Below are 25782 nucleotides of genomic sequence, written 5' to 3' on the forward strand. Positions count from 1 at the left end.
ATTGCTGTGACGTCTCATCTCAAGCTACACTTTAAACAGGGTTAGAGGGTGGGAAAGAATCTAAAGCGACATGAATCCCCAGGGTGTGTTTTCCATCACTGTCCTTGTAAAGATCAGCCCTCTGACATTTGTCCCTCTCCAGGCATGTCCTGTTTCTTCATCTACCTTCAAAATGTATCTTCTCTGCGTCATGGACCCATCTCTGTTTCAAGCCCATTTATATTTACAACTCTGTCTTGCTTCTTACAATGCTACCTCCACAGTTTTCCAGGGTCTGTAAGAAAAATGTCTTATGTATAGTTAGTTCAATGAATAGCTATTAATCAACTATGATTCTAATCTTACTGTGCACCCTTTTGTCTGGGAGAGAGCTGTCCCTGCTCGCACCCCAGATCTCGCCCTGACGAGGGACACATCAGTTCCTCCCTGTATATCCCTGGTCCCTGTTGAGCTGCTGTCAGAGCACTGGAGCTCAGAAACAGTGAATCAGTAAATCATTGTGCAGGCCCCTCCCTGAGTGTCGATTCCAGCTGGTTTTTACAGCCAGAAGCTATGGGAACTTCTCTTTTCAGCACTGGAACCATAGGCTTGGGGGCCTTGTGTGGGGTTGGGACCCCCCTCACTCCTCAAGGGGGACCTCCACAGCCAAGATATCCCTCTCAATTCTTAGCAGCCACATGTGGGTGGGGGAGCCCACTCTGTGTCTCTGCCCCTCCCACCAGTCTTGATGTCGCTTTTTAAATCCATAGTTGTAGGACTTCCATTCAGCTAGATTTCGGGTGGTTCTGAATACTGGTGGTTCTGAAGTTAGATGTAATTTCTATTTGATTGTGGGAGAATGCGAGTACTGCTTTTACCGCCTTCTAGACCAGAAGTCTTGGCTTTTGTTTCTGAGGGATGATTTTATGAAGTGCAGTGCTCTTAGGGCCACAGAGAACTGCCACCTGTCACTGACAGTTACGCAGTGAGGTGAGGTTTTCAGATTCTGCAGGAATTCTAGCCTCCTGTCTGCCTCTAGTCTGGATAGACCTTCTTCAGTCTTGCCACAGAATGGCCTTCAAAAGCTTCTTGGGTTTGGGAAAGATTTCTGCCGTTTAAAATGTGCTTTTCCTAGTTGCTTTTTGAAAAAAATTATCTTTTTATTTTTATTGTTGAAGGTGTTGCAGAAGTTCCCCCTTTCCTCCCCATTGACCCCCAGCACCTCACATCCACCCCTCGCCCTGGGCTTCCCCACACTATTGTCTGTGTCTATGGGTTATGCATATATGCATATAAATTCTTTGATTCTTGAAGTGAAAGTTTAATTCATTTTAAACCTTTTCTAATTCATTTAAATATACATATATTTGTTCTATGTATTGTTAGCTTTATTTCACAAATTTTAATATGTTGTATTTTCATTCTTCAGATCAAAATATTTTCTAATTTTTATCTTGATCTCTGAATTATGGGTTACTTATGAATGTGTTGTTTCATTTCCAAAAATTTGGATATTTTCAGTGTAACCTTTTCTTCTTGATTTCTACCTAAGGTGAAAATATGCAGATCTGCTTTGCTCACTACCAAGTTCCATTCTCTGGGGTAACCACTTTGCACAATTGATTATGTATCCTTCAAAAATGATATGTGGGTGTGTAATTGATGGGTGAGAGGATATCTGCTTTTACAGTTTTTTGACTGGCACTGTTTTATTTCTCTTTAATTTTCATCAGTGCGTGTTTATACTAATGGGTATTGTGAGCCTGATTATACTTAGTTGATTCCAGGGTATAGAGTGGGCCCAGGTGATTCTTTCCATAACAAATATCTACTTTAAAGTGGCTAGAAACTGTTCACTGTATTTTCCTGTCAATTGTCCACACCCTGCCCCTCCATTTCTTATTGCCTTATTCTGCATCCTAGGAATAGTGCTGACTTTGATTATATCTCTTGATTTCTGCGGGATGTTTCAGAACTATAAAGCTCATTCTCTGATCCCACATTACTCTATTCCAGAAAAGTCTGACTGCTTATGTAGTATGAATGAAGTGGGAGGAACATTTATTGGATTATGGTATTAGAAATACGGCAGTTCCTTTCAGTCCTGATTTTTGGCAGTGTTTTTTCTGTCAGGGAAAAAAATGCAACACTTGAAAAAAATGCAAAAGGCTGACTACATGTACTTCCAGGGACATATTTGAGCACCAACAGGCCCGCCCAAGTTTACCAGTTTTCCAGGAGAAAGAGCCTTATTTGACTTCCATGTACTATTGATTAGAACCCTGCCAGTCTCAGCAAAGTTAGATGTGAAACATAAAAATACCGATAAGTTGCAAACGATTCATGTACAGCCAAGAGGTAATGATCTCCAATCTGTATAAAATTACTTGAAATGTACAATTTTATTGCTTTGAAGAACATGAACCAGTTTTATATAATAAAACCTTTTTATTTTATAATTCATCCCCTTATAGCTCCCTGTTCCTCAAATGGCCCCTGGACCAGCTTTATCATCATACTGATTCTCTCAATAATGAATTTATTCTTTGATATACACCTATTGTGCATTTATGTGAGATTTCTGGTTTTTAACATTTTGGAAATTATCCTTTGACACTTGCAATGAAAAGGAAAGTGATGTTTCCAGGAGGGTCAGGGATGAGCAAGCAACAGGCTTTCAAGGGAGGCTCATGATGAGCTGACGGATAGGTCTGAGCAATAAATGAACAGTTATCAGGCAGACGTCACTCTGAGAACACAGCTAATGATGAACAGCAGGCACACAGGCAGCGCTCCCCATTATCAGTACAAAGGCCTGGGGTTTCAGGTGTTCCTATGGCAAGGTCAGCTTCAGCTAGTTCTGCGAAGTGAGTTTTCCAAAGCTGGTGCTGTTGAAGAGAACTGGGTAAGGAAGCAAAAGCCCGAATAGAGTGACTGCATTGGAAAAGAGGCCCCTGCATACAGAAGAGCCGTTTAGCTATACTGACATTTTAAGCGTGCTATAAGTGTGTATATACTGTAATCACCTATCATCTACCTGTGTATCATCTATCATCTGTGTATCTCAGTGCTTTTCAACCTTTAGCATGCAAACAGTCCTTCCCTGGAGTGCCTCATTCCCAGAGATTCCCATTCTGTAGGTTGGGGTGGGGCCTGAGATTCTGCATTTCTACAAGCTCCCTGGTGATGCTGCACCACCCTTTGAGTAGCACTGCTGTAGTTAGTTGTCTTAGCCAATTGATCAGAGGCTGGAAGCTTTGAGTTGGCACTCGCCGTACCATTTTTCTTATTTAAGGTATTGGGAAATAACTTTTCATTAGTGTTTTCATCTGTCATATCTAATTATAGGAATATATTGCTAATGTTAAGTGAGGATGCCATTCCCCCCTAGAGTCCAAGTTCAATAGCAAGATAGATAAAGTTGGCATACTGCCCAGCCGGGCGTGGCTCAGCGGTTGAGCATCGACCTGGGATCCAGGAGATCAGGGTTCGATTCCTAGTCAGGGCACATGCCCCGGGCTGCAGGCTCGATCCCCAGTCGGGGGCGAGCAGGAGGCAGCCGATCAATGACTCGCTCATCCTTGATGTTTCTCTCTCTCAACCTCTCCTTTCCTCTCTCTGAAATCAATAAAGATATATTTAAAAAAAAAAAAAAAGTTGGGATACTAATGTGGATCAAATTATCCTTTTTATTACTGGTTTAGCTGAAAAAAGACTAAGGCTGAGAAGATTACTGGCTAAGCTGAATGGGACATAAAGCTGGCAAGTGGAGCTCCTAATAATTTGCCCCTGAATTAAACTTGAACATCTAGACATGTCTCGTGAAGGGACAGAAAGGGATTTTGGCCAAAGGTCAGGACAAATTCCCTTCTCTTTGCCACATCCAATATAAATAGGTTCTTTTCATGAGGCAGTGAGGGAAAGTTCAGGATTCAGAACACTGAGAGAGAACCATCAAGCAGCAGGCTTTCCAAGAAATTTTTACCCAAGTTCATTTCTCAACTTCCTGCTTATCCAGTGCTTCTCCTCTTTAACTATTTCAAAAGTGCCAGCAAAACTGGAGACCTTTCTCTGTTCTCCCTCCTCATTCTCCTTTCCAAATAAGCTGGGAAGGAACATAGCTTATTTATACTTAAACTTCCCATTCACACATAATGCGAGCTTTTCTACTCATCCAGTGGTGAGTGCCTTGCTTATTTTTAAAAAATTAAATTTATTGGGATGACATTGGTTAGTAAGATCATATAGGTTTCAAGTGTACATTTCTATGATACGTGATCTGTATATTGCATTGTGTGTCCACCACCCAAAGTCAAATCATCTTCCATCACCATATATTTCGCCCCTTTTACCCTTTACTACCCTCCACCCCCCTTCCCTGTCTGTGAATTTCAGTTTTATATCCCACATGTGAGTGAAATCATATGGTTCTTAGTTCTTTCTGACTGACTTATTTCACTTAGCATGATATTCTCAAGGTTCATCCATGTTGTCACAAATGGCATTATTTCATCTTTCGTATGGCTGAGGCGTATTCCACTGTACATATGTACCATATCTTCTTCATCCAGTCACCTATCAAAGGACACTTTGGTTGTGTCCATATCTTGGCCACTGTGAATAGCGCTGCAGTGAACATAGGGGTGCATATATCTTTGTGAATAACTGTTTTCAATTTTGGGGGGTATATACCCAGGAGAGGGATTGCTGGGTTCTATGGTAACTCTATTCTGAGTTTTTTGAGGAACCTCCATACTGTTTTCTGTAGTGGCTGTACCAGTTTCCTTTCCTACCAGCCATGATGAGAGGTCCTTTATCGGTGAGCACCTTCTTATTTTAGACCTATATTGCCCAATATAGTAGCCATTACTAAACATAGCCATTAAGCACTTAAAACATGGCTAGTGTGATTGAGGTATGCTATAAGTATCAAATACACACCAAATTTTTAAGACTTAGTACAAAAAGGAATGTAAAATATCAGTAATGTTTTGCATTGGTTACATGTTAAAATACTTTATTTCTTTTTACTATTTAATGTGGCTGTTAGAAAACTTAAAATTGCACTGTGGCTCCTATTATGTGTCTATTTGACAGGACTAATTTTGATCCTAGATGGCTGACAATGATTGCTAAATCCAGTTATACCTTCATTCTCATTCATGGCACAAAGAAGTGAGGTTTGTCTAGCCGGTCAGAGAAATATTCCAGATTAAATAGGTTACAAAAATTCCAATGAAAAAGAGTAGTGTGTAATGACTGAATGACATCATTGCATTGTCTCTTGAGTTTTAAAATAAAGTCTCTTGTAGGATTGGAATGCCCAAGCTTTGGGTACCATGCTCTTCTAGTGACAATGTGTCAAGTGTATCTTTCTTAAAGAAAGCATTTTTATATGTTTATGGGTTTTTTTGCCACTGAGATATTTGCCTGCTAGTGAGAAATTTCACAGGTTTCCTGAGCATATTCTACTCAATTCCTCCTTATTGATTAGGAACAAATGTACAGTGTATTCTCTAAAGGCAGGATAGAGTCTTAAATCAGGCCATTATCCAAGGCAAAATAAACATGGGCTGGTGGTGTTTGGCTTACCAGCCCAGAACAGCTAAAATCATGGTGAGTATCCTAGGCTGACTCAGGGGCATTTATACTATCAGCTTAGAGATCACCCACAATTAGTCACATTTGAACTGGTTGCTGTTTAATATATTTGCTTTGTTGTTGGCTTTATTTAATTTCCAACTCTATGATTTATCCATCTGTGTTAGCTGTCTATACAGTATTCAGAATAAAAATTCCCGTTTTAGCGTGATCCAGAATACACTAATAAGGTAGGTGTCAATTCACCCAATCCTAGTAGGTTTAGGTCTAACAATGATACTCCTGCCTCTCATAAGTTTTGATCCTAAAATTATACATTTTGTCTGAGGTTGTAAGAGTAGAAGAGTCTATGACATCATTCCACTATTGCTGAAGTTTAAGTGTGCGTGGTAAGCAATCCAGGGATCATTTCAGATTCAGAGTATGAGTCAACTAGTTACTTTGGTTGTTTACTTTTATGGTTAAATATGTATGAATAGTATATATATAATACATGTATATGATCAGTTTCATAATAATAAACAAAAGGGCACTTATCTGCCAATTAAGAAATGGAACATTACCAGCCTGACTGGATGGCTCGGTTGAATGGAGCATCATCCCATGCACCAAAAGGTGGTGGGTGCGATTCCCAGTCAAGGTATGTATGGAGGCAACTAATCGATGTTTCTCTCTCTGTCTAAAAATCAATAAAAAAACATATCAGGAGAGGATTTAAAAAAGGAGAAAGAAAAAAAAAGAAATAGAACATTACCAGTTCAATAGGGTATCACATGCTCTTCAATCCTATTCTCCCCCACCCAAAATAATGAGTATTCTGAATTTTGGGTTAATTATTCCTTTGCATTTAATTATTGTATTGTTTAGTTTTGCCTAGTTGTACCTTACTGAATTTTATAAGGCTTTCCTTTTTTCAATGTATTTTTGCTACTTTACTTTTTGATATTTACTCAAGTCATTCTTTTATGCTCATTCTATCTTTGTAATGTTTCAAGTTTCCTTCTTATATCATTTATTTTCTGTCCGAGAACTTCCTTTAACTGTTCATTTAGAGTAGGTCTGCTGGCAACAAATTCTGTTTTCCCTCCTCTGAGAATGTCTTTCTTTACCTTTCTTTCCTGAAGTATAATTTCACCAGATACAGAATTCAGTGCTTGAAAAGTATTGCCTCTGGGTCCGTGGTTTCTGATGAGAAATCCACTGATACTTGAATTCCTTTCCCCTGTGGGCAAAGTTATTATCTCTCCTACTGCTTTCAAGATTTTTCTTTGTCTCAGCTTCCAGAAGTGTAATTATGATATAGCTTGGAGTAGACTTGAGTTTATCTTGTTTAGTTTTTTGCACAGCATCTTGAATATGCAGATTTGTGTTTTTTAATCAAACTTTGTAACCAGACATTATTTCTAAAAATATTTTATTAGTCACATCCTCTTTCTCCTCTTCTGGGGCTCCAGTGACACGACAGAACTTTTGTTATAGTCCCACAGTGTTTAATCTCTGCTTCTTCGTTGTTTGTTTGAGTCTGTTTGCACTGTTTAGAGTGGGTAATTTCTACTTGTCTAGCTTACGTTCATTAATTCTTTACTCTGTACTCTCCATTCTGTTTTTTGATTTTGGTAATGTTTTTGTCAGTTCTAAAATTTCCATTTAGTTCTTCTTTGTATCTTTTATTTCTTTGCTGAGATTTCCTATTTTTTCATTGGTTTCAAGTGTGTTCTTAATTTCCCACTGAAGCTTTTTATGATAGCTTCCTTAAAATCTTCAGATAATTCCAACATCTCTCTCTGTCATCTTGTGGCTGTTTATTATCTTTTCTCATTCAGTTCAAGATTTTCTTGTTCTTGGTTTGACCTTTTGGTTATTATGAGACTCTTAAAGAAGTCTCCTACAGCACCTCCAGGGGCGTGTTGGGCAGGTACGGCACTTCCATCTCCCCACTGGTCCTCTCCGAGACGCCCCTGATGCTCGGGGGAGAGTGGTGTCTTGTTAGACGCAGCAGGATGGAAGTCTAGGCTCCCTACTCTGCATGTGCTGATGGGTCTGGGATGGGGTGGTGCTCTTTCCTTTGGTGTTTGGCAGGTAGAGAAATTGTCAAAGTCTACTGTCTTGCTAAATTGCCCTAGTTTTGGTCCTTTGGCTAGGGAAAGGGGGCTTTTCTTGGAGACTTTTTTGGGGGGGGGGGTTCTGCTCCTGTTGGTGTTTCCAAGTCATAGCACCCAGCCTGGGATATGTGAAGCAAAAGGAAACTCAAGAAGCTCACTGCCATTTTGTTATGTAAAGAAGTAAAAACTAGGGGCTGCATGATTACAGTGTGGCAATGATAATGGGACACTAAAGAAGTGTGTGTTTTTTGAAGAGTCTATATTTGAACAGGGATCGTATGGTATGGGGTTTTCTGTATGCAGTAGCTGCCTAGTAATGGATTCCCAACAATGACATTTAGAAAAGTCACAGTGCCTGGCCGCCTTGGCTCAGCAGTTGAGCATTGACTTAGGATCCAAGAGATTGCTGTTCCCTTCTGGTCAGGGCACGTGCCGGGCTGCGGGCTCCGTCCCCAGCAGGGGGCGTGCAGGAGGCAGCCGATCAATGACTCGTCGTTGATGTTTCTCTTTCTCCCTCTCTCTGAAATAAATAAAGATATGCATTAAAAAAAAAAGAAAAGAAAAGTAACAGTTTTTGCGAATATAAGCATTTTGCCTGTTCGGACAGTGTGAAAGTATAATAGGTGGAAATTTGTTTGCTATGGCTAACTTGAGTATTTTTATCTTTGTTCCTGCTCAGTGAAACTCCAAATTACTTCCAAAATCTTTGGCCTAAGTCAACGATACAAACAGAAACCTCACTAAGCACCACCCTGGTCTGAGAGTCGGAAATTACGCAGCCTTTCCTTTCTTAATGAACAATGTGCGTGAAGGTTGGCAGCGTCCTCCCAGCCCTCACCCACCCGCCGACTTTCTGCCAACTCGCCTCCAGGGGCAGCAGAGAGCCCCCGCCCGTCCGTTTGCCGCTTGAACCCCGCGGCCCCCGCGCTCCCGCTGGAGTTGGGCGCAGGGCGGGCTCAGCCCGGCGCGAGCTGCCGCTCCACCGGCCGCAACGCCTCAGCGGCTGTTATTCGTTTGGCCAGCGGGACTCCAGACATCGGAGCCATGTTCTTTCTTCTGGTCCTTTTCATGGGACTTGGCGGTCTGCCGGCGGGCCTCAGTGAGTCCAGCTGCGGGTTCCCCTCCCAGCCCCGGCTTCTGAAGGGACCTGGCGTGGGGCCTGGACTTGTTTGGTCCTGGCTCTGGGCTCAGACCTCACCCAGCCCCTCGCCCGCCGCGCCCATTCTCTCCTTGCCCTTTGCTCCAGGGTCTGCAACCAAAAAGGCAAAGAGCCAGCGTCCGGTCGGAAAACCATTCACTTCTCTGGAGTGGCTTCCTTGTCTGTATAAAATGGACCAAAATGAAATACGCGGCCTTTTCCACATTCAAAACTCTGATGTTGTAGAAATAACTGAATCGCCATAAAGAAGCTCCGTATCTATGGTGGTTCAGATCGGCTCACTGCTGTCCTCACCTGTTCCACTGGAAGTCTCGGGCACCCTTGGTTCAATGACCCGCCTTTTCCCAGCACGTGCTCCCTCTTCCTCGATACACCTGTTTTCCCATTTCCGCACTTTTTACAACACAGCAACACTGGATTTGTGACTCCGTGCTGCTTAGTCAAACTCTCAGACTGCCAGCTAGGTGTGTGTATGTAGAGGTAAAGAGAAAACAAAAATTTGAGATCTTGGCAGGAGTGAAGAAATTTGTAGATAAGAATGACCAGAAAGACAGTGGAAGGGAAAAGTAGATGAATAGATTATACAAAAAAAAATTTTTCTTTTGGTAATGTAGAGAAACAAATACAGAACTGGATTTAGAAATAGGTAATGTAAGATTACAGGTACCAAAATAACTTTGCTTATTTTTATTTTAGATACTCCGAAAACATTTCTGCAGACCACAGTTCCTGAAAAGATTTCATCTTCTCTCACAGAAGGAGATCCAGAAAATAATGTAATGGGAAATAATATTTTTAGATCTTAAATTGTGTTGTCTTTAATGTGAAGACCAGCATTGCTGAATGTAGGCAGGAACTCAGTTCTTGGAGGAAGAGCTGACAACTTAGACCAAGTTCACAACAAGGAGCATTTGAATGTGTATGAATGTGTGTTACCCATATGTGTGTGTGTTTCTGTTGAGCATGAAGGATTTTAAGGATAGGAGCCACCAGGGCCAGGAGTAGGGAGAGGCAAGCAAAGTGCTTGAGTCAGCACAACATTTAAGGGTTTGGCAAAACCTTGGGATTCCCCTAGGACCAAGATTAAGGTGAGGCAACTGAGGTGAGTCAGGGTCAGATCTTGTCTTTAAAATTTTGATATTTTGTTATCACGGATTTTTTGCATTAATTTTGATTAAAGTATTGCATTCAAATGGTATTTATATTGATTACTGAATTTTCTGGCCCTCTAGTCCTGGCCCTGATGATTTCCCCTAGCTACAATAGTTGCCCCCCCATCTGTGGTTTTGCTTTCCATAGTTTCAGTTATCCACGGTCAGCCATGGTCCAACAACATTAAATGGAAAATTCCAGAAATAAACAGTCATAAGCTTTAAATTACACTCCATTCTGAATAGTGTGGTGAAATCTTGCACAGCCCAGCTCCGTCCCACCAGGGACATGAACCATCCCTTTGTCCAGTGTATCCACCTCAGTTCATCTAATCATGTAGCCATTGTATCATCTCACATCATCATCAGAAGGGTGAGTACAGTTACAATAAGATATTTTTAGTGAAAGAGAGACCGCAGTCCCATAGCTTTATTACAGGATATTCTTATAACTGTTCTATTTTATTATTAGTTTTTTGTTAATTTCTTACTATGCCTAAATTATAATTTAAACCTCATCATAGGTATGTACATATAGGAAAAAACATAGTATATATAGGGCTCGTTATTATTCATGCTTTCAGGCATCCACTGGGGGTCTTAGAACATATCCCCCATGGATAAGGGGGAACTACTGTGCTTGCCTCACCTTTCAATGAGTCAGTGAGGAGCTTAAAGGTGGTCTGGTAATTAGCACATAGATTTCACAGTTGGAACCTAGTTGTTAGTGCACATTCCTCTAATTCCCCAGGAATATCTACTTCTCATATGGTTCCTTCTGATACAGGATAATCTAATGCTAGTCATAACTGTGGTCTCGAAATTTATCTTTTCCTTTTAGTGGTTTCAAAAATACTTCCCTCTCTAGCCCTAGCCAGTTTGACTAAGTGGTTAGAGCGTTGGCCGATGGACTGAAGGGTCTCAGTTTGATTCCAGTCAAGGGCATGTACCTAGGTTGCAGGCTCTATCCCTGGCCCCGCTGGGGGGGGGGGAGAGCAGGAGGCGCTTGTGGGAGGCAACCAGTTGATGTGTCTCTCTCACATTAATCTCTCTCTCTCTCTCCCCCTCACTCTCTCTGAAAAGCAATGGGAAAAAAATATCCTCGAGTGAAGATTAAAAGAAGATTTTAAAAACTTCTCTGTCTGTTTCACATAAGGATAGTGTTTCCACCAGGTTTTCCCCTCCTCCATCACTCCCAGTTCTCTGAAGGTAACCTCATGTCCCCATATACTCTTTCTCTACCTTTTCTTCTTTTTGTAGCTGGGTTTTATTTACAACCCTACCCCCAAGTGAATTCTCAGTCATGCTGTGGTGTATGATGGGAAAGAAGGGTCTCCATTTGATTTTTTGTTTAATTTCCCCTTTTCCTGAAATTTATACCAATCTTCCCTATTATTTATCACTGAGCAATCTGTAATTTCCCTACTTGTCTAATCTCTAGTATTTAAAAAGCCATTTAATAATATGGAAATCCAGTGTGTTTCTTTTAACTATAACAGTTTTAAAAGCTCTCTTTAATATTTTTGCAACAGAAAATTATTATTAATGTGGGGTGTGATTGTATTATAATATGTCTAGTATAATATGAGATAGGACCTGCAAAAGTAGGAGGGCCCAGGGACATAATTAGAGAGCTCCCAGATATTGCAAATAAAACATGGGGCACCCAATTAAATTTGAATGACTTCTGAATGCCTATGCATATGTACATATATGATATGCACATAAGATAAAAGAGAAACATTGCATGGGGCACACTGAATAATTTTAAATACTAAAAATTATTGTTGTTCATCAGAATTATTGTTGTTCATCAGAAATTATTGTTGTTCATCAAAGAGGTATAAGTATCAAATTCCATACCTCTCTCTTTCTTGAATTGTATTTCTGAGATGATTTGCCTTTCTTTAATAATTCCTTCTTTTGCAGAATTTGTTTCTAAAATTCCTTGCATTTATTCCATTTATATTGTAACATAGTTTCTGCAGTGGTCACATCCCATTTATTTCATTCTTTTTTCCATTGAACATTTGTTGGTAAGAAAAAACACTCGGCCATTAGCATTGTAAGGCAGTGTACAGACCATGTGATGACATAAACCTAACTCTGGTCACTGGTCTTTTTAACTGGCTTTTCTATTCTTTACTATTATGTTGCATCTCTTTTCCCCCTTTTTTCTTTATATATGTATAATTGTATTAAATTTCTTGGGGTGACATTGGTTAATAAGATGATATAGGTTTCAAGTGTACATTTCTACAATATACGATCTGCATATTGCATTGTGTGCCCACCACCCAAAGTCAAATCATCTTCATACTTTCTTAATTACTGTAGCTTTAAAATAAAAAAATTGATATCTGGTGGTGTAAATCATCCAACTTTCTTCTTTTTCTTCAAGATCATCTTGACTATTACTGTCCTTTGCATTTCCATATAAATATTGGAAGCATTTGTCAGTTTATGCTAACACTTCTTCACCTGTCTCCAGATGAGATCACAGTGACAGCCAACACCTTAATGAGTGTAACTGAACATTGTGATTTCTGTTCTGCTGATGGCCTTAAGTGTTATCTTATTGTTGTTTTAATTGTCTTTCTTAAGTCGTTATTAAGATAGATATTTTTTGAGTGATAATTTATACACAGTGAAAAGCAGAGATTTTAAGTGTACACTTCCTTGAGTTTTTACAAATGTACATATTCTTGTAATCAATATCCAAATCAAGATAAAGATCATCCCAGGTAATTTCCTTACATTCACCACCTCAGAGACACTGTTCTGCTTTCCATCATCATAAATTGGTTTTGCCTATTATGAACATTTTTGTACACATTGCAGACATCTCTTTAACCACCACACATTTCTGGATATAGAATATCTAGTATTTCAGAAGGAGCCCTCCCGTAGCCTCCCAGTCAATACCCACAAATATTACCACTATTCTTATTTCTATCAGTATAGATTAATTATGTCTATTCTTGATACTTACATGACTCCTTATAAATATATGTACATACATTAAATCAATGTACATTTATTTATATATACATGAATATATGTCTGTATGTGGAATCATACACTATGCAATCTTTTTGTGTAGCTTCTTTCGTTTAACCTTATATCTTTTAGATTCATCTACGCCATTGTATGCAGTTCAGTTTATTCTCTTACACTGCTATGTAGTATTCTGTTGTATGAATATATCATAATTTTATATCCTTTTTACTGTTGCTGAACATTTGGGTTGTTTCTAGTGTGGTACTATTATGAAAAAGCTGTTCTGATTATTTTTGCATGCCTTTGGTACACACATGGTTACTCATTTCAGTTGGATATGTGCCCAGAAATGAAATTTCAGTGTCACAGGATCTTTCTAGCTATCTAGTTATGACCTATTATGGACAAAGTCAAATATACACGTAGACATATAGATATCCATATACATGTGTATGTGTCTATGTTCGCCTTAAAAGATACTTCCCATGTTCTAAAGTATTTACCAATTAACGTTCCCACCAGCAATGTAAGGGTTTTTAAGGTGTCCGCATTCTTGCCAAGATCAATATTATCATTTTCATTTATTTTAGCTATTCCTGGGGTTGTGTAGTGGTATCTCATTTTAACTTTAATTTACAATTTTTCTGAGTAGTAATTATATTGAATGCCTTTTTATGTGAATATTGACCACTGTGGTTTTCTCATTTGTTAAGTGCCTCTAAGTTTATGCCCGTGTTTCATTTTCGTTTCATATTTGTAGGAGTATTTTAAATACTTGGAATGTGAGTTATCAGGCATGCATTCAGATATCTTCTCAATCCTGCTTCTTACTTTCTTGTTTCTTTTGGTGGTCAGAATTTGACTCGTTATAAAAAAAATAGACTTTATTCTTTAGAGCAGTTTTAGGTTCCCAGCTAAACTGAGTGAAAACACAAGGAGTTCTCATATACTCCCTGTCCCTACACACTCACAACCTCCCCCACTATCCATACCTGCACCAGAATGGTACATTTGTTACAACTGGTTAATCTACACTGACCTCATCATCACCCAAAGCCCATAGATTATATTAGAGTTTACTGTTGGGGGTGTACATTCTAATGGGTTTTGACAAATGTATGATGACGTGTGTACGGAAAGTGAAAACTCTTGGACTTTCTCGCCACCTTCTCCAGGCGAAGGCCCCGGGTATGTCGACATGATTTCGCGTAGTCATAACAGATGCCATGCTAGTTGACTAGGGTCTGACCCATCATTGGCTGAGAGTCACTGTTGTCCTGGTTCCTATAAGACTGGCCCAGGACTTTCAGAGGTGTGGGTTTTGTTCCCCCTGGGCAGACTGTTCCCCAGGGGTGCGGTGTGTCCTCCGTTTATGCCCAGCTGCCCTCCCCTCCCCGCCCCAGGAGGAAGAGTGCAGGTTTATCTCGTGTACGTTTGGCCTGCCACAGCCAAATAAAAGAAAATCTCATCCTCCTTTGGCTCCACGGTTTTCCTTCTGACTGTCTGGATCGAGAGTGAACCTCCTTGGCCACGATCGTTGGCTCTACAGTTGGCATAGGCCCCCTCACTACACTCGGCGTAGTCATTAGCGTTGCAACAGGTATCAGTGCAGTGCAGAGCAGTTTCGCCACCCTAACGACCCTCTGTGCTCCTCTTCATCCTCTCCCCACTGACCCCTGATAATCACTGTCCTTTTTACTGTTGCCGTAGTTTTGCCTTTTGCAGAACGTCATTTAGTAGTATTTGGAATCATACACTAGATAGCCTTTTCAGAGTGGCCTCTTTCACTGAGTACTGTGCATTTAAGGTTCCTTCCTGTCTCTTCATGGCTTGGTAGCTTATTTCCTTTTAACATGGAAATTGTCTGGATGTACCACGGTTTATTTATTCATTTACCTACTGAAGGGCATATTGGTTGCGTGAAAGTTTTAGTAACTATGAATAAGGCTGCTATTATCATCCATGTACAGGTTTTTGTGTGGACAGCTTTTCAACTTTTTTTGCGTAAACACCAAGGAATGTGATTGCTGAATCATATGGTAAGAGTATGTTTAGTTTTGCAGAAAGCTGCTTTCCCATCAGCAATGAGGGAAAGTTCCTGTTGCTCTGCACCCTCACTAGCATTTAGTGTTGTCACCGTTCTGGATTTTGGCCATCCTAATAGGTGTGAAGTTGTATCTCATTGTTTTAATTTGCAATTTACTAATGGGCAATTTTATAATATGCTTATTTGCCATCTCTGTATCTTCTTTGATGAGATGTCCGTTCAGGTGTTTTGACTATTTTTTAATGGGGTGGTTTGTTTTCTTTCTGTTGAATTATAAGACTTCTTTGTGTATTTTGGATAACAGTCCATCAGATGTGTCTTTTGTAAATATTTTGCCCCAGCCTGTGGCTTATCTTCTCGTTCTCTTAAAACTTATCTTTTAATTAACTTCAATTTATTAATTTCTTATTGCTACTTGCATTTTACATAAGCAATTTTTTGCCTCCTTCAAGGTTATAAACTATATTCCTCTCTTTTTGTTTAGAAGTTTTATTTTCCTTTTAACATTTAGTCTGGGATCTATCTGTAGTTGATTTTTTTACCATATGATAGAGGGGTCAAGGTTTATTCATTTTTTCTATATGGATCCCTGATTCACTGAACAGCGTGTACAGAAGGCTATTTACTCACTGTATTGCAGTGTGACATTATTGAAGATCAGATGATTGTGTGCTTGTGACTCTTTCTGGGATCTGTATTCCGTGCCATTGAACTACTTTTCAGTACTTTGGTCCATAGTTCACTGGCGTAATTACTATAGCTTTGCAAGAAGTCTTAATATAGCTTCATATAGGTAGCCCTACTCTTTTTTATATTCTTTAAGATTGTTTTGACAATTCTAAGCTCAGTTAACTTGTTTATATCATCAAATGGCCTGCTAGGATTTTATTGAGTTTGCATTCAATCTATAGATCAATTTAGTGGAAATTGAATAACACTGAGTCTTCCAATTCATGTACATGATATATCTTTCTATGTATTTTAGAGTTTCTTTCAGTAAGGTTTAGTAGTTTTTAGAGTAGATGTCTTGCAAATCTTTTGTTAAATTTAGTCTCAGTTTTCTGACATATTTTAAGGTTATAATAAGTGGTATTGTTTCCTTAAGTTTATTTTCTAATTGTTTGTTGCTTGTCTATAAATATACTATTAATTTACAAAATTTGATGAGACTTGCTTTATTACCCAACATATGGTCTTTTTTGTTAATGTTCCATGTGCACTTGAAAATAATACTTCTTTTTCAGCAATTGGGTGTAAAACTGATACTAAACTTCTACTGAAATTCTCCATAATTTTCTCATTTTAATCATTGTTATTATACATATTAACCTGTGGCTTTGTTATTTCTATTTTTCATTTTTTGGACAATTTGATTTTGTTCTGTAGCATTACTTATCACTTCTTACTGAAATTTGGTATATTAGTTTTGTAGGGCTGCCATAACAGAGTGACACAAACAATTTGGCTTAAACAACAGAAATTTATTATCTCAGTTCTGAAGCCTGGAAGTCCAAGATCAAGGTGTTGGCAGAGTTGGATCTTTCTGAGGACTGTGAGGGAAGGGTCTGCTTTAAGCCCCTATCCTTGGCTTGCAGATGGATGTGTTCTCCTTGTGAATCTTCACATGACAGTCTGCCTTTGAGTATGTCTGTGTCCAAATTTGCTGCTTTTTTGTTGTTAATTCTCACCCAAGGATATTTTTTCCTTTAGTTATTTTTCGAGAGAGTGGAAGGGAGGGGAGGAGGGAGAGAGAGAGAGAGAAGCATCAACGTAAGAGAGACACAGTGATTGGATGCCTCCCACACGCACCTCGACAGGGACCGGGGGATATTACCTGCAACCCAGTTATGTGCCCTTGATCGGGAATCGAACCCATGACCCTTTGGTGAGCAGGCTGATGCTCTAACCACTGAGACACACCAGGGCCAAATTTGCTCTTTTGATAAGGATTCCAGTCAGACTGGATTGGGGTCCACACTAAAGGCCTCATTTTAACTTCATTATGACGGTAAAGACCCAATCTGAGTAAGGTCACATTCTGAGATCCTAGGGTTAGAAATTCACATGTAAAGTTGGAGGGACACAATTCAATCCAGAGCCCTGGGTGTTGTGCATGAAGAGCTGTAGAAGCTATGGACGATGTCTTTTTGGAGTTTGTTTTTTTTCCCCCCCTCCTATCAGTTTTGTATTCTAGTTTTTTGGTTTTTCTTTGTAAGATATGTAGATATAAAATTTTATTGGTGGTATCATACACCCCTTTATGTTTCATGATATTTATTTAACAACAAGGGATTTTTAAAGGGCATAATTTTCAAGGTCCCTTCCAGACTCCACTTATACTTCTTTCCAGTGTGCCACTCAGATGACTCTTCTTAGACCATTTTTCTATCACAAAGAATCTTATTCTGCTATAATATAAAGTTAAGGTACTGAAAACTTTTAAAAGGCTTTTTCTCTGGCTAAAATAAATTTTCCATATTAACCAAATAAATAATTTAATGACTCATTTTCTGGTATGCTCTAGAGAACATACTTGTCTCTGCTCTCTCTCTGTCCTCTCCTACAGTCTGTTCCAAAGGACTTTCTTTGCTTAACTGGATAAGCAATGTGCAATGGTAGCTGTGTTATGTTGCTAGAGGTTTAGCGCCTTCCTTGTAGTTCTATCTATTAGGAGTGTCTGTGCCAATGAGCAGGGAAATTTACTTTCCAGGAGGGCTGGGAGTAAGCAAGCAACAGGTTCTCTCAAGTGAGGTGGGCACCTTTGGAATTTACCTTCAGCGTGGTGAACTGGCGGTATGTCTAATGCAAAAGATAACAACCACCAGGTAAGCCTCTCCCTCAGAAATATGAATGATGGTGACTGGCAGACATGTGGGGACCCTACCACCTTGCTCTCAGTGCAGGATCCTGAAGCCTCAACTATCCACACAGGAAGGGAAGCACATGTAATGATTATATATTATTATTATTTTGTCAATAGTTTAAAAGCATAGCTGACAGGAAACATTATTCAACATATTATCTACAAATATTACTGAAAGTATTTTGGATTTTCATGTTACAGGTTGTTTATATGATTACAATAAAAGAAAAACCACATTTTGTTCATCTAAAAAAGCAGTAAGTAATTATTTTACCTTCTCAAACTTTAATTCTTTGGTTTCTTAATTTTTTTTAAAGATTATTGCAAGGAATTTTAATAGTTTTTGTTCCATTCAGTTTTAAGGTTAAGAATTAAGTCCAATTCTTAACATCTCCTTTTATTTTTTTTATTTTTTATTTTTTACATTTTATTTTTGTTTAAAATATTACAGATGTCCCTTTTCCTCCCCAATGACCCGTTCCACCCCGTCCCTTCCCCCTCCCCAGTCCCTCTCCCCACCATTGTCCGTGTCCTTGTGTTGTGCATATCTGCATATAAATTCTTTGGTTACTCTCTCCACCTCCACCCACCCACTCCCCCCCTCCATCCCTCTGACATTCGTCAGTCTGATCTATGCTTCCATGTCATTGAATCTATTCTGTTCATCAGTTGATTAAGTTCTTTAGATTCCACGTATAAGCGAGATCATGTGATGTTTGTCTTTCTCTGCCTGGCTTATTTCACTTAGCATAATATTCTCCAGGTCCATCCACACTGTCCCAAAGGGTACGAGCTTCTTCTTCTTTACAGCTGCGTAGTATCCATGGTGTAAATGTCCCACAGCTTTTTTATCCACTCATCTACTGATGGGCACTTGGGCTGTTTCAAGATCTTAGCTACTGTAAACTGTGCTGCTATGAACATCGGGGTACATGTATCCTTTGTGATGAATGTTTCAGGATTCTTAGGGTACATTCCTGGGAGTGGAATCACTGGGTCAAAAGGCAGCTCCATTTCCAATCTTTTGAGGAACCTCCATACTGTTTTCCATAGTGGCTGCCCCAGTCTGCCTTCCCACCAGCAGTGTACCAGGGTTCCCCTTTCTTCACCCCCTCGCCAGCACATGTCCTTTGTTGATTTGTTGATGGAGCCATTCTGACAGGTGTGAAGTGATACCTCATTGTGGTTTTAATTTGCATCTCTCTGATGATTAACGAATGTGAGCATTTTCTCATGTGTCTCTTGGCCATCCGTATGTCCTCTTTGGAGAAGTGTCTATTCAAGACCTTTGCCCATTTTTTAATTGCGTTGTTTGTCTTCCTCTTGCTGAGTAATATGAATTCTTTGTACACTTTGGAAATTAGCCCCTTATCAGATTCATCCTTGGCAAATATGTTTTCCCAGACCGTGGGGTTCCTTTGTATTTCGAGGGTGTTTTCTTTTCCTGTGCAGAAGCTTTTTAGTTTGATGTAGTCCCATATGTTTATTTTTTCTTTTGTTTCTCTTGCCCAGGGGATGTATCAGTGAAAAGTCCACTACTTGGGATGTCTGTGACTTTACTGCCTATGTTTTCTTCCAGGATTTTTATGGTTTTGTGACTTACATTTAAGGCTTTTATCCATTTTGAGTTTATTTTTGTGTATGGTGAAAGTTGGTGGTCTGGTCTCATTCTTTTGCATGTATCTGTCCAATTTTCCCAGCACCTGGTTTCTTAATTTTTTAAAAACAATAATTATGAGTAAGACCATTTCAATTTAGATATATAGGTATATTTGATACCTATTCCATTTTGATATTTATTGTATCATGGTTATTGAGTAAAGGTGGACAAAAGACAAACATGGTCCACATTTAAAGAATTTATGATGCAGAAAGATATATTCAAACACATAATAGAGAAATGGAGATTTTTTTATTATAATAAGATATTATGATAATTGTATAAACAGTAGTCTCTGAAAATCAGGGAAGGCTTTTTGGAAAGAGCTAAGAGATGACTTTTATCTTGAGGGAAGATACCCTTTAACTCGGTAAAGAAGTGAGGTAGCATAGGAGGGTGTTCTATTGAGAGGAAATCATTTGTCAAACATGGAGGTGTGAGACCAAGTGGATTCTGTGGTCTTCAACAAAGTCAGTGTGAATTACTGAAGAACATATTTTCTGGAAGATAGGAACAAAAGACTTTGGAAAGGTAGTAGGTAGAACCAGGTTGTACAAGGTCTGTCATGCCGTGGTCAGGATATTGCAAGCCAAAATGTTTGCAAGAATGTGCTTATGTGGGCTCGCTGAGTCTTGCAGGCTGATTTTGAGAGGGCAGAAGTAGAGGTAGGGTGTCTGACTGCATGGTTATGTAATAGTTTAAGGGAGTGGGGGTTGGTGTCTTGAACGTATGGTATAGGTTGTAGCACAGGAAGTGAAATATTCAGTAGACCCTGAAGACGGATTTGTTAGCGTGACTGGCGAGCAGTGAGGAATCTTGGGTAATTTAGTTGTTGCTTAAGAAAGTGGGTCAGTTAATTTAATTAAATGAGGAATATGAACAAGGGAGATCTTTATGTGAGGAAAGGGTAATTTTAGTTTGCAGTGCCTATAAGATCTCCAAGTGGGTTTTTCCAGTAGGGAAATGAATATAGGAATGTAAATCTCTAAGCAGAGATTGGTAATTGGGATATAAATTTAGCAGCACTCAATAGTTTGCCTGTATTTTTTTAAATGAGAGCTTATAAAGTGCTGATGAATGGATTGGTACCTAAAGACTGAATCCTGGCAAAGACCAATATTTTGGGACAGGTAGAACAGAAAAGAACATGACGACTATGCCCTAGACCAGGGTTTGACAAACTTTTTCTGTAAAGAGCCAGATAGTAAATATTAATATGATGTATCCTCTGTTGGAACTAAGCAATTTGCACTGTAGTGCAAAAGCAGCCATAAACAGTATGTAAATCTATAAGCCTGGCTGTATTTCAATAAGAATTTATTAATGAAACATTCAGCCAGCCAGATTTGGCCTATGGATTATTGCTGGTTGACCTCTAGAAGAGACGCAGAGGAGTGATGTGTGATTAGACTGAGTGGGCACAGTTTCAAAAATGATGCTAGAAGCCCAGTAGGATGATTATTTTAAAATTGTCTTTTGGGTTTGACGTTCTGGTGGTTATGGGTCTTTTCAGAGCAGTTTCATGGTGAATAAGTATCGACAAAGTGGAAAAACTGCCCATAGACTGCTATTTTGATACAAATGGGTTGCAAATTGAAAATATATAAGGAAGAGCTAGAGTAGGACACAGGGTCAAGGGAAAATTATTTAGGATAGTAATGGCTTAATAATAAAATTTAAAAATAGTGTTAGGATAAAAAACAGTAGAGAGGAAGAGTTTGAAATTATAGGACTGAAAAAGTAGGTATCTTCAACCTATGGCACAGAATGGGATTTGTAGCACTAGTATAAAGATTTGCTTTGAACCAAAGTAGTCATTTTCTGGAAATAAAGATAAGAGGTGAGGATGGGTGCAGGTTATCTGTGAGGTGTCATGGAGGTTATGTGGGATGATTGACAGGAGCTGTGCCAAGTGTTTGAATAGTTACTGAGGAGAATGAAAGAAAATTCTGACCAAGTGTGTTGAGAAGAACTTGGTAGTTAGCAAAGCTTACTGAATATGAGTTTGTAGCCATGCAAAGGGAATCTTTCTAAATTGTGTTCTACCCCTACATTTTAATTTTGAGATTCAGGTTTAAAATCTGAAATCAGTGAACAATAAAGATTTGAAAGTCCTGTGCTGGAAATTGGGACCTATGTTGTTTTACTATTTGATATTTCTAGCAATTTGGGTTGTTCATTAGCACAAGCTTTGGTATTACATGTCACTATCGTTAAAATGCCTCTCACAGTGTCTAATTTATTGTAAGTGATAAAGGAGTATTTGGAAAATAGGATATGCCAAGATAATTGGCACTACTTTAAATTCCCAAGTAAAAAGAAAATTTGCAGGATGAACAATACTTTTTTTTTATATTTTCTGTTTCACAACTTGAGCATGCTTTTGTGCTTTCTGCCCAGATCGTTTTTGTCCTCGGCTTCTGTTGTTTATTCTTATGGCAAACATGACACCCAAGAAACTAACCATTTGTTAGATCAGGTAAGACTTACGTGTTTTTTTCTTATAGATTTCTTATTCTGAATTTTCTGTAAAAATATGAATAGTCCAAAATTACTGAAATATTGTTTTACACATTCACTAAAATTAATAACCTGGACTAGTTCTTACTTCTACCTGGCACAGCTTCATTAGGTAATTGCCATTCATGTTAATGTACTAAGGTAGCTAATGTTATACATGCAATTGTTAAATGTGGGATGCCCACTTTCAAAATGAGTTATCCATTTGTGTTTTTTTTGTGTGTGTGTGTGTTTTTCAGATGGATTGCAATTATTATGGATATATTGCAGGCTTTCCAAATTCTCTTGTGTCACTCAACATTTGTTCAGGACTCAGGTTGTAACCAATGGAAATATATTCCATTTGCCATTATTCGATCCTGCTAGTGTATTAGTTGATCCTCCATATATCTTTTCTGGTTCTACCTTTGTTATTTCAATTCCCTAACGAGTGAGCAAGAATTACTAATAAAATAGAGCTGGTCACCCTGACAGCATCTGTACCTGATGGGAGGCAACTTGTTGATTCTGATAGGATCTTCTGCTTGAGGCTTTGAGCAATCTTGAGTGTAGTGGGTGTTGATTGGTCTTTTTGTACTTCTTTAGTTTTTCCAAATTTGTAATGCTTTTTTAATTTCCTAGAATGGGTGACAATTGTCAAAAACCTCAATCTGATGGATATTTTGGCTCAGCTCCAATCATTTTTAGGCTGTCAGTGTCTTCAGTTCAGCCCACAAAAACTAAATTATTTCGAACATTAAGTGTCAGGGAGAGCGTAGGTGTCTTAAAAAGAAGAAAGGGCCCTGGTAGGTGTAACTCCGTGGGTAGAGCCTCTGCCGTCCTACCAAAGGGTCTCGGGTTCAGTTCCCAGTCAAGGCACGTACCTGGGTTGCAGGTTTGATTCCCTGTCATGGTCGGGACACATGTGGGAGGCAACCAAGCAAGTGATGTGTCTTTCTAACATCGATGTTTCTCTCCGTGTCTCTCTCTCTCTGTCTCTGTCTCTGTCTCTCTCTCTCTCTCTCCCCCCCCCCCGTCTCTTCCCCCTTTCTCCCTTTCTCCCTCCCTCTCTTTCTGAAAATCAGTGGAAAAAATATCCTCAGGTGAGGGTTAACAAAAAAATAAAAAGGAAAACCGAGAGGAAGAAAGTGACCTAAAACTTAGGGAGAGAATGCCTATACACTGGCTTAGAAAATCTGTACCCTAGGAAGTGGTCTTAACCTGTTTACGCACATGTATCCATGCCACCAGCATGGTTTCTTTAAGATATTTCTGTTAGAATATTTATAATATAAAACAACACATATCCTGCAGTATTGCTAGTCCAGTTCTGGGTGACACTTCAAAAAATAAAGAGATAAAGTAGAAAACTAAGGTGACTTTAAGTGTAAAAAAATCTGGCTAACATTTCTCATTAGAATATTAATTTAGTGTTTTGGTAGAATCATTTTAGATTTGTTTTGATTATTTCAACATTCAGGGGAACATTGCAGTTGAAAAACATCTCATATGGAATCGAACCAATGGAGGTTGCATCAGGATTTGTACACATGATTTATGAAGGCAAAGATGCTAATATTAACATTCCTCTCTTAGGCGTAGACATGTACAGTTATAATAATTCCAAGTATCAACTTAGAAAAAATTCTGAAGTAAGTGTTTACTTTTTAACTTTAATGTATTCAGTATAATTTTGTGAACCGAACATTAATTTCAGAGTAAAATTTTGTGACTTGCAAATATAAAAATGATTTTACTTTTTCATGACGTTTCTGCATGACTTTTAAAATAAACAGATAAATAGAGAATGAAATCTCAGAGGGGAGAGGGGTGGGGCAAGGACAAGAAAAGATTAACCAAACAACATATATGCATATATGCATAGCCCAAGGATACGGACAATAATGTGGTGAAGGACTGGGGAGGGTGCTGAATGGAGGGGGGGAAAAATGGAGGGAATAGAAGACATCTGTGATAGTGTCAACAATAAAGAAATATAAATAAATAGATAATGAAATTGAGTTCTTTGTTATACTTGTTATTAGATGAAAGTTTAGCAAACACATAGGCAAATAATCTTGAAAACAGATATGTGAATATAGGATTAAAGAAATCAGAAAAGTAATTTTTACATGTGTGCATTTGGATAATTAACATAAATTATTCCTTTTCCTCAACTGTCTGATAATTTGCATGATATAAATTTTATGTGATCTTAATTTCTAAGTTAAGTCTGTGTTTCATGAGAGTTCAGAAATGAATATCATCAGTGGCTTACATAAGGTACATGTAAAGCAAAGGGATTAATTCCTCCTCCATAAGCACCTGTAAACTGCCATAAATAACATCCTCGCTCTAGTGAAATCCACTGACCATACTTGAGTAATGATTTTTAAAACTATATTGTTTGCCAAAAGTAGTTTCCTAATAGTTGGTAGCAGAAAATCTTCCCACATGGAAGATGACTATGAAAATTATCACAAGGCTAAGGAAAGAAAAGTTGTATGTGATAAAGTTAATATTTCCCATTTCACATATTACTAAAATCAAAAGATATCTTCATTCTTGTATAGCTTGGGGTCTCATTAAAAATTATTTTTAACCATAGGCACTTTTTGGACTGGAATTTTCCAAATAGTACCTAAATTCTGTATTTGAAATTACCCTTGTTATATAATTGGTAGCGGCTTGTCTCTCAGTTTATCTTTGAATATAATTTTAATAGAAGGTAAAATTTTAGAAATTCCTCAGTATTCATATTGTGTTTTTTTTCAGAGAGTTGAATTTTTCAAGTTATTTCCTCAATACCTTGAAATATATATTGTTGTGGATAAAAATCTGGTAGGTCCTTTTTTATACATTATTTTAAAATTATTTAACATGTCTTTAACTTGATTTCAACGATGTAATAAAGATTTTGAACCAGCATTTGATGTTTATTTTGCTTTAAGAGCAGTGAATAAATTCTTAAAGTTGTGGCTAAGCCGTTTTGGTTAATTGATTTATTTTGTATATATGATCTCTGATTGCATTTGTCAAGTGAAGCATCTTTTCATTTTCTAAACCTCATCTATTATTTTTCCTTTTTTTCAAAAGGACTGCATTCTCAATGAAAGAAGTATAGATTGGAATTTCCCCAAACCCTCGACCCCACATGCAATAAAATTTAACTGCCTTAGCCTAATTGGTAGGGCAGTGCACTAAACACATAAGGCACCTCTTTCAGGCAAAGGAAGAAAACAAGTTATCAGTTTTGTTCTCAGTGCTAAGTAAATGAAATGACAGAAAAAGAAATGAACAAAATTTTGATACTGAGGATTCATGGCTATACTTCAGATCTTGTATGAGTTTAAGTTTTGAATTTGTACAACATAGGTGATTAGGGGATTCTAAGCTATGAGACTGTATTTGTCCTAGGTTGGTAAGATTTGAGGGCACCTGATAGAAGCCAATGGTATTTCTCCCTGGATTCCCACAGGTTAATATCAGCCATGGATAAGCTCAAAATCCATTAGAAAATTAGCCACAGTGAACAATTTTAATAGATTTAGATCCACAAAGCCTTCAGATATTAATATTTTAAGATATAGGTTATAAAACAATTTTTTTTTCTAAAGGAAGTCAGTTGATTCTCAAAGAAGTGAAGATAGGGACATAATTGTTGGCAAAATTAACAAAAATGGAAGTGCGTGGCTCGCTAAAGAGTTGGAGAGCTTTTTAT

The 25782-nt window shown here is 38.4% G+C and overlaps 1 protein-coding gene across 1 annotated transcript in view; it reads left to right on the forward strand.

Moving 5' to 3' along the window:
- Window positions 1–8687: 8687 nt before the first annotated feature.
- The window catches only part of LOC308553631 (disintegrin and metalloproteinase domain-containing protein 5-like), an 80068-nt gene continuing 62973 nt past the window's right edge, over window positions 8688–25782 (forward strand). The window contains exons 1-7 of the mRNA XM_081129654.1: window positions 8688–8781; window positions 9538–9617; window positions 17698–17864; window positions 21963–22041; window positions 22322–22398; window positions 23542–23713; window positions 24837–24902. Coding sequence (XP_080985780.1) covers window positions 8727–8781; window positions 9538–9617; window positions 17698–17864; window positions 21963–22041; window positions 22322–22398; window positions 23542–23713; window positions 24837–24902 — 696 coding nt within the window. The 5' untranslated portion in view covers window positions 8688–8726. The remainder of the gene's footprint in view (window positions 8782–9537; window positions 9618–17697; window positions 17865–21962; window positions 22042–22321; window positions 22399–23541; window positions 23714–24836; window positions 24903–25782) is intronic.

Source organism: Miniopterus schreibersii (genome assembly GCF_964146895.1).
Source record: "Miniopterus schreibersii genome assembly, chromosome: 2".
NCBI lineage: Eukaryota > Metazoa > Chordata > Mammalia > Chiroptera > Miniopteridae > Miniopterus > Miniopterus schreibersii.